General features: G+C 27.2%; 1 protein-coding gene across 1 annotated transcript; it reads left to right on the forward strand.

The window, feature by feature from the left end:
* The first annotated feature begins 296 nt into the window (after positions 1–296).
* Positions 297–8181, forward strand: LOC107454471 (transcription factor Jun-like). Its single transcript, XM_016071679.3, has one exon. It carries the CDS (start codon positions 598–600, stop codon positions 1504–1506), a length of 909 nt encoding a protein of 302 aa, XP_015927165.1. The 5' UTR covers positions 297–597; the 3' UTR covers positions 1507–8181.
* The last annotated feature ends 2331 nt before the right edge of the window (positions 8182–10512 follow it).

A 10512-nucleotide genomic window follows, 5' to 3' on the forward strand; every position in this document is an offset into this window, starting at 1 on the left:
GCTTTTCATTCAAAATCCTAACAAGACAGGAACGAAAGAGGTAAAAAAAAGAAAGAAAAAAGATAGAAAAAAAAAGTGAAAACCGCCCACGCAGGTATAAGCATATTTGTAGGGAAATAAACTTCCACAAAAGAAGCGAGCATCGATTGAGATAAGGCGGAAGGCACAAAGAGCAAATTGTAAAAAGCAAAAAAAAGAGAGAGAGAAATAGACTTTCAATTTAGAAAACTTTGGCGAGATCCTTTGGCATCATGTCCACGCGAGCTTGGCGCGAATGATAGGGGTATTCCTCGTGTGCAGAAATCACACTAATACAACCCTAAAGAGAGGTAGGTGGTAGAAAAAGCCTGATGGTGACTCATAGACGTAGTAGAAGCAAATCTCTCTTCACAGTATCGACCGCACGTAGTTGGAAATATCCTTCCCTCGATAACAGACGGATACGTGAGAGCAGCGCGTGCAGAACCAGCTCGCGGTGACTTATTTTTTTTTCTTCTTTGATTTTTCTTATTTCGTATTTGCATAAGCCGTGCCGACAGGCGATCTTCCAATACGGCGTCCTTAGTACTTCAACCGCGTTCCTCCCAGCTACAAGGGATGGATACGACATTTTACGAAGACTCCAAAAATTATTACAGGAGTCGAGAAGAGATGCGGGAATTGAAGCGACCGATGACTCTGGATCTGGATTCGGGGAGGAGTAGCAAGAAGTCCCGAGGACCAACTGCCCTCCTCACTTCACCCGATTTGAACATGCTGAAATTGGCTTCACCCGAGTTAGAAAAATTAATTATTGCAAATCATGGCTATGAAGGGAATACGCCTGGACAGTGCATGTATAATCTGAAAGCAGAAGAACGAGGGCAACAATTTGCCCGGGATTTTACCGATGATCTTCTTCAATCCAATGGACTATACCAACAACAGCCGCACCATATTCAATCAGACATCAACATTGCGGCTATAACCAACAACACGACCTGCAATATAATGCCTTCTTCATCAATGCCTTGTTCTACGGCGTCTTTAGTTGATTCCTATGGCTACCAGCAGCCTCCACTATCTGCAATTAACCTCAACTGCAATCCTATGGTGTCTTCGACGATGAGTTCCAACAATTGCTACGCCCCAGTCAGCCAAAACAATGGATTTTACCACGAGCCCTTAGTGTCCATCAAGGAAGAACCTCAAACGGTGCCCTGTATGGGTGGGTCGCCACCCCAATCTCCAATCGATATGGAAGATCAAGAACGTTTAAAACTCGAACGTAAGAGACTGAGAAATAGGATAGCAGCAAGCAAGTGCCGCAGAAGGAAACTAGAGCGAATAGCCAAACTTGAAGACAAAGTTTCACACCTAAAAAACGAGAACTCAGAACTTTCCAACCATGTGCAAAGACTCAGAGAACAGGTGTGTCATCTCAAACAACAAGTTATGGACCATGTGCAAAGTGGTTGTGAATTTGTCAACGCTTCAACATATCCATCGTTCGCTGATGACCTATGAACACCGTTGTCATCTGAATTTTGTAAGTAAGTTATTGTGATTTTTTTTAAAAATGTAAAAGAGTTCTCTTGTCATTGGCAGGCAGCGTAAGACTTAAACCACCTTCAAGAACTTAAGAATAGTCATATTAAGTGCACTTTTCATGTAAACAAATCTATATTTATCTTCCATTTGTAGTGAGGACTTTTTAATATCATCTTCATCAGTCTGCGCTTTCATAACTTAATATTATTTAAATTACTTATCTGTTTACTAGTTTTGACATAGTTAGTCGTACATTATTAATGTTTAATTCAGATTTTTCAGAGGGTAGTTTTGCATACTATATTATCCGTTTATTATTTAAGAATTTTATTAATTTGAAACTATATCTAATTATATAATTGTAAGAAATTTTGTTAATCTTAAAGCTAATGTCAGTATTGATATTTATATTACTACAATGTATGTTTGTATATAAATTTCCAATCAAAACTACCTATTACTTTGATTAGTATATATAAACAACTTATTAAGTTATATTTTCTTGAAAGATGTGGTGTTTATTATACAAGTAAAAATAAGGGAAAATAATTAATATACAATCACCTATTATAACTTGCCACTTACTTTTGTAATCTAGTGGGATTTTTTTTGTTTTTTTTTTTGTATGAATTTGCTCAAATATGATATAAACTTTTTCATAATAAAATGACAATCTTAAATTTATGAATCTTTTTGAGAATTGATACATCTGAGGTGGATCTGTGATTGTGTAGATATGATTTCAGAGGAAATAGTATTTTTATAAATGTTTTGGTCAAAGACAGGTCTTTTTATAATGCAACAAAGTGTCTTGTATTACCTCAATTTCCATCCAAATAAAATAGTGATATTGTATTTTTAGGAGATATATACAATTTTCGTGTACAACTTGTATAGTAATAATAAAATTTCAAAGGCAATAAAACGATCATATTGATAATAATAAATGAAAATCATTATTTATTTTCAATATCAATATGATCAATAACAATATCAATCTATTATGAAGTTTCATAGGATACCTTAAATGTAATTCTGATATTTAGATATGAAATGTAAAGATTGATTCATATATTGTATTCCTCTGTATATAATGAGAGTTATTTTGATAGTTTAAATCTGATAATGAAGCCTTCTATAGAAAATTTAATTAGATACACGAAGGGAACAAAACTTAGAGCTATAAACTGAAATTATTAAAATAGGTTATGCTGTTTTACATTGTTGGATTACAGTGTATCAGTACCATAAAAGAAGTATTTTTGAAAGCCATTTTTATAGTACATGAAATATTGTGGCTATTTCTGTGAAATTAGTTCTTGATAACTATATTCCATCCAAATTGCAAGTTTAAATGTTCTAATATTCATTGTTAATGAAATGTCTATAAAATCATAATGTACAGTTAATATTAATATACATCTGAACTGAAAAAAAAATCTATTTTTAAATATATGAAAAGAAATAAAATTAAAATGTAATGAATTGTTAGAGATAGTACTATTCGATCATGAGCGAGTATTCCAAATGCATTTTATACCTTTGCATGTAAGTGAAAGTTATTATCCATTTCTGAATCAAAGAAGATTGTAGCTAAATAATTGAAATTTAAAAAAAATTAAAATATGTTCTAAAAATTGAATGCAAAATATCTTTATGCAATATTACAATGCAAGATTGAACTATTTTTAAAAAAAATGTTTTCCTCTTGTATAAAACTAATTTTAATTCCCTTGAAAATTTGCACTTAAATTGGTGAAGATTTTATTCTATCGAATTTTATACAGGATATCTCTATACAATATACATAAATTACCCAAAGACAATGAAATTGTAGAAACTTCTCATTTCTATTACTTGTTTATACAACTTGTACAAAAAACTCAGATATGTATTATAAATGCTTCTTCCAAATAATTTTCTTGTATTTTGAACATTCCTACAATATTTTTTGTATAGTAAATTTTATTTAATTTGAATGTATTTATTTTATGCAAAATTTTATTAAAATTTCAGTGTTATTAGATTTTCAAACCTTTATTAAAAATTATTTCTTCAATCTAAATTAAAATAACTGAAATAAATATCGATACTTTTTTTTTTTTACCTTTAAAAATTTTTTTACCCTAAAAAATTTAAAGTTATATGGATTTTTTATGATAATGAAAAAATGATAAAATGTGTTTTTGAAAGAAAAAAAACGAGCCATTTTTTCAACTACATTTGAATTTTAATTGTTACTTAAGGAAGTTATATAACTAATTTAATGAAATGAAACTACATAAAAGTAAATGTTCTTTATAATGACTTAATTTTTAATATTGGTATCATCATATTTGAAAACCATATTAGCAGTCTTTGTAGCTGAAATATTTTACTTGAAAGGAATCTGCAATTTTAACTTTGTTTTCTGTTTAATGCATTAAGCCTAAGCAGAACTGTTTTTCATCTTATTTTAGGGCATTATATTTTTCTAAGTAGCTGTGCGCTTTAATTGTAATTACAAATATTAGTTCCTACGCAATTGTTTTTTTTAAGCGTTTTTATATCTAATAGTAGAATTTAAAAGTTTTGTTTTTGCTTATTGTGCTTTGAATTTGATTATTATATGTTGAATCGTCGTCAAATTTTACTACTTGTTTTGTATGTGATTAAATGTTTTCTATATAGTAATGGTTGTTATAAATATTTTCCTATTTTAATTCTTATAGCGTAATTTGATTTTGCCAAAATTTTTTTCGTCAGTTATGTGTTTAAAAATAATTTATTGTTGATTAGTACTAGCACTGAACTGAGAAAATCTGCTGATCTGTCTACCTTGCGCTTTAAGTAGTAACTTTTAGAAAGAAAAAAACAATGAAATAAAAGTTTTTGCAAATAATTTCTCTGCATTTAATAGATGTTAGGTTCGTGAAAATTTCAAATTTAATGTTTGCTCAAAATTCCTAAAAGCTAAGATTCTAAACTAGTACCATTATTTAAAAATCTATTTAAAAAAAACTATAATTTAGTATAAATCAAATTAATAGAACAATGTCAATCCCCCCCCTCAAAATTAGAAATTTAAAATTGATCTTGATCCTCCCTAATAGACCATTGTGCAGTATTACAACTATTGCTATTACTAGATTGATTTTTTTTCTTTTGCGGGTGAGATATTTTAATTCATTTATTAATGCAAAATTAATTTAACAAATCCAACATCTGCAACGGCTTAACATTAAAGCATTAAATTGATAATAGCTGGGTGATATATCGATTTATCCTAAAATGTCGATATTTTTTCGATAAAGATATCATGAGATACATTTTCACGATAAATCATACACATCCATAAATTAAATGTAAGATAATTACCAGCAACGATAATATCGTGGTCATTATCTTCAACTATATTTATTGAATATGATGATATTGTGGAAACTGTTATCAATAATAACTATCAAACTAGAAAATATTGCCAACAACGATACTTTCACGAAGTTTTTTTTTTGTATACAATTGAGGAACAAAAAATATTGACCTATGTAAAAACAAGGTTATTTGGTTAAAATGAAAAATATCGTGATATATCATGAAATATCAATATTTTCCGATTTATTGTGATATTTTAAATCCCAGCTCTGCTTACTAATGAATAAACATCTAAAAGGGAAGCTGAATATTATTCATTTAATGCGGTATTTGAAATAACATAAGTCCGTGATCGTTGTTTTTAATTGTAGAAATTCTAATTAATGAATTTTTAAAAACCTTGATGCATTTTTTTTTAAAATTTTATTAAATACCCATCGTATTTCAGTTAAAAGTTGCCTATTGTGCGCAATACTAGTCCCTACTCTTTCAAATGCAAATGATCAAAGATCATATGATTCCATTGAATAAATACTTTTTAAAATGGCGCTTATTTTTATCGATGTACATATGCTTTCCTTATTTGAAATGCATAATAATTATATTCCTTTGTAAAAAAAAATTTATGTAAAAAGCTTTTTTTTTAAAAATTGATTGCTGTCCTACCTCAGTTCCATTCTTTCCATTAGCGCTGTACATTTTTAAAAAGCTTATCTTTTTTTTGTGTGTGTATATAATGTTGAGAATTTTATTTGTGTGCAATGATTCTGATCATTCTTTGTGATACGACTTGTAGTGATTTGAAACTGCTTTTTTTTTTTCTTCTTTCTTTCGCCATTTTACTCTTTTTTTTTTCTTCCATATAATATTTAATGTGATCACTCTATGCCGTCAGCCAAAATGTTATTAAGAATCGGAACTAAAAAATATTTTTCTCAAATTAAATTAAACATCAGATTTGTGATTGTTGCTGAGAATAGAGAAAAAAGAATTTTTTTCCGAAGATTTATTAAATATCAGATACGTAAGTACTACTAAGTTCTGAGAAAAAAAGTTTTTTAAGTTTTTTTTTTACAGATTAATCAGACAGATTACCATCAGACCAGATATGCTGTAAATGTATTTTAACTGTATTTGAAATAGTTTTGTATGAGTCATTTTGCCAGCGGCTATTATTTTAAAAAATAATAATAGAAAAAAAATTCAAGTGCTTTTTTAATGCATTTTGATAATTATAATATGCTAAATTCGTGTTTCTTTTAATGACGTTTTTCTTTTAATTAATGTGTTTTTTTTAAATCGTGTTTCTTTTAATTTGTCTTATCGATCGCTATTGTCAGACATAGCATAGAAATTAAATAGTTCAAGTTTAGTACTGAAAGTATTTAAGATGCTTCATAGTTGCAACTCATAAGTAACTCATAAGATGCTTCTCATAAGATGTAACTCATAAGATGCTTCATAGTTGCATTAGCAACTCATCCTTGCATGAGTTGCTAATTTATAATTATTTATCAGAACACCCTATATAACACTAGATTTAATTTCAGTTATTAGAATTAATTTTTTTTAAAAAACTATTTGCCTATTTTTATTTATTAATAGAAAAAACGGGCAAAAAATTTTGTATTGCTCATTTGCATTACTATTAATATTAAAACTAACCGGCTAATAAACTTATATCTTATGTGTGAAATTTTGGAATTATGTCAGTTTCATAAGTTTGGATACTAAGTAGTTTAGCTATTTTAAGTTGGAATTTCTTTAACGTGAATAAATTTTGAAAAACTGAATTTTTCTATACAATTAAAATAGATTAGTCCATTATTTTGATCATTGTAATCAAAATAAATGTTTCATTGCCATAAAAAAGCGTTTATTTTGATAATTTAAAAAGCATCTCTTTGTAACATTTTGGCTGCTATTCTTTATAATTTCTTTTTATGAAATTAGTTGAGTTTTAAGGAGAGACTCTTTTGTGATTATCCATATTGCTTGTAGTTCATTTATTATAGAAAACAAATCTGATTATTATCTTGTAGTTCATTTATTAATGAAAATTATGTAGATTACTTCTCTAAGTTAAAGTATGAAATGTGTAAAATTAAAATTTTATTAAATCTCTGTACATTTTTACGGCTTGAATACATATTTAAAAAAAAAAAAGAGTTTGAGATGTTATAAATCAAAATACTCTAATTTTTTTCCATTTTTTTTTTAATATTTAATTTTGTATTTGTAATCATTTTTGATGCTCAAAGTGATTATTTTTGAATTTAAAATACAGATAACTAATCTCTCAATTATATATATTTATTAAACCTCTTATTTCTATTTAACTATATTCTTGATTTATTTTATCATTCACAGTTAGTACTTAAGATTCATAATTTTATAGGTCATATCTATGCCTATCAATAGCATAAATTTTATATAAATATTAATATTATATATCTTATAAATGAATAGTAAGGTGCCCAGTGTCCCTCTAAATTATTATAGTGGTATATAAATTTTTGTTAAAAAAATGCCTTTCGTGTGTTTAATAAATTAACATGAAACATTTCTAATCATTACAATAATTGGAAAGCTCCTACACATATAAAGAGTTATGTTAAGAATGGGAGGGAATTTATAGCATTTAAGTGGTAGCTGAAACTCCACTGTTTTGATAAGTTACTTACCACTATAGCAATTTAGAGAAACCACTAGATGCCCTGGAGTAGCATAAATCTTATATAAATTTTTCTAGAAGCGATTTATTGCCTTATAATACCATAAGTAATTGATGTTTGAATGTACTTAAATATTAATTATTTATGATATAAATAAAATGTAGCTAAAATTTAACTGAATGCAATCTTTTTCATTAAATGCTGCTCAAGTTCATCCTAGATTGTCTAGAACGAATGTAAAAAGTCGATTGCTGTGATGTGAAAAGCTGGAAAAATTATATGTATTTTTCTACTAATGTGTTTTCTTCGCTCAAAATATTGACAATCCATTTATGTGTGGAAAAGTTCTTTTTCCATGTGTTCTTCCTGTCATTACTGTAAGTACTTTGTACTTAATTTAGTGTAAAGCACCAGCTATTTTCTTACGAAAGATTGTACTAACGAAATGAAGTAGTGAATTTGTCAGTTTCAAATAATGATAAATAAATAAAAATTTACATTTTTGTATTTTTACGAAATGAAGTCGTTGTAAACTAAGTCATGGTCATAAAAAAGAAAATATTTTATGTGAAGAAACAGCTTGCCCGATAGCTTTGTAAATAAAACTATTTTTATTGATGAACTTTCTTGTCTTGTGTTTTTATATCATCCCTGTGAATGAATTGATTGCTACAAAGTATTACAAATATGATTAAACACTGCTTTGATTTGTGTCTATGCAACTAATCACTCGACTTATGAACTGGGAAGATACAATATAGAATCCTTACTATTTTTCTGAAGTCGTTACTAAGACGATGTAACATCCTAACTTCGCAAAACTGATGAAGGCCTGTAGTTTATGGAACGAATGTTCAGCTTTAAAGCTGTTTTCTAATATAAGAGCTCTACTTTTATATTTATATATTTAGTCTAAAAAACGCACTAAAATTAGTTTTCGAATTTCGGACAACCTAATTCATTTGTAATCCAATATAGTGTCTCTTAATCTACTATGTGTGCACTTTTTGTGTGCACATTTTTGGTTTTTGTTAATTTGAATTTGATCTATTGAAAATAGGAATGCCAAGTTATTTTATATTTTTACATTATTCAAGCAAAAAGAATTCGATTAAAATCTATCAATCAGTCATGTGGATATTTCAGTAATCTTTACATATCTGTACACAACAAAAATTCCTTTATAGATTATCTTTCAAACGATTTTTTTTAAATAATTGTTCTGAAAAAAAAAAAAAATCCCCTTAAAGTTAAATACTTGAGATAAGTTTTTTAATATTAAATACTTGAGCTATGTTATTTTTTCTTGAGATATGCATTAAAAGAGAAGCAATTTAATGTATTAAAAAATAACCACACTGAGTAATTACATTATTTGTTTTCATTACTAATAAATCATCCCTGTAATTTTATGAAACTAGTAATTAAAGAAAATAAATATTTTTATATTTTGAGATAGTTATGTTTTCCTCTCGGCAATCAATTAATGCATGTTTTTTTATTTATATAAATAAAAAAAACTCATTACGATGTATAGAAACGGCTTTCAAATAGTTCTTAATTGTAAAATTGCGCCATCCAGAAAGAATTAGAACTACATTTCCATTCGCAATATTTATTTTTTAATTGAGCCAATCTGTACTAGTGGCAAACATTTGTATTTATTAAGTAATTAGTATTTATGTTTTTTTTTTTATAATCCTGTCATAAATAAGTTTAATCGCTCATTTTTTAACCTATTTATGTAAAAAGCCTTGAAAATCTTTTGATTTGTGTGGTATTTTTTAATGGGTTTTCTATTAGTATATTTTATTTTTCTATTTATTCATTTAATGAATCTCAGATATTTAAAAAAAAAAAGAACTCAAATAATTCTTTTTTATTTCATCAGATATATATATATTTTTTCTTTTTGGAATGACCCAGCTAAATGAAATTTTATATTCTCCCTGGGATGCTGATATTATATTATTCTCACCCATCTTTTAACTTAGTTAATGTATGTTTATAAGTATATTCAATAGGTATAGTCATTATTACAAAGTTTTAATGTTTACGAAATTAGGGTTTTAAATTTATTTTTCAAATTTGTGGTATCTCCTATTCCTAGTAGAGAGATTTTTTTTCATTATCTTACGTTTAATACCAGTTTTGATTTTTTGTTGTTGTTTTTTTTTTGCTCCATCTTTTGTCAATGAATGCGTAAAAGAATTAAGCTTTCCATTTCATCAAATAAATCATTTTAGGGATAAGAGAGAAAATACATAATAACATAAGTAATATAATTTAAAATTTTTGTTAAATATCAAGTTTTGTTTAGTTGTAATATTTTTTTTTTAATTTTCAGGAGTATTTTAAGAATAAGGGATTCATATTTTGTATTTCAAGCACATATTTGTGTTTTTACGGTCACTTTATGCATAAATTAAATTTATAATAATAGTAGATAAGAATTTAATGTTAACGAGAAAAAGAAATTGGCAAATGTAATTTTAATATCGCTTTAATACAGGAGTCAGTCTATTTTTACACATTTAATAAAATGAATCACTTTTTGAAAAGTTTTCAATGATTATTTTTAATGTTTTTATTACTATTACTAGCCTGAAATATGAATGAATATTCACAAACTTGAAATATAATATTAAAAATAATCTGTTGCTCTAACAATAGTAACAAAAAAAATGACATATATATGTATTCAAAGGTAAAAGATACATGCAATGTAGTTAGGAGATAAATTATATTGTTAATTTTAAATACACTTTATTTTATACTGCAATTTTTTAAAAAGTACTTTTTTTTAAACTTTGACACATATTTTATTTAAAATTAAACTAGGCGTTAAAACGCCAAGTGAAGGCTGCGGTCGTTGTCGCCAAGTGCCTCTGTCTGAATTTTCTATTCCTGTTGAATTTCGGAATATTGCCAAGCAGTCTCCCTCTCCGTTGCG

Source organism: Parasteatoda tepidariorum, chromosome 2 (genome assembly GCF_043381705.1).
Source record: "Parasteatoda tepidariorum isolate YZ-2023 chromosome 2, CAS_Ptep_4.0, whole genome shotgun sequence".
NCBI classification, from domain to species: domain Eukaryota; kingdom Metazoa; phylum Arthropoda; class Arachnida; order Araneae; family Theridiidae; genus Parasteatoda; species Parasteatoda tepidariorum.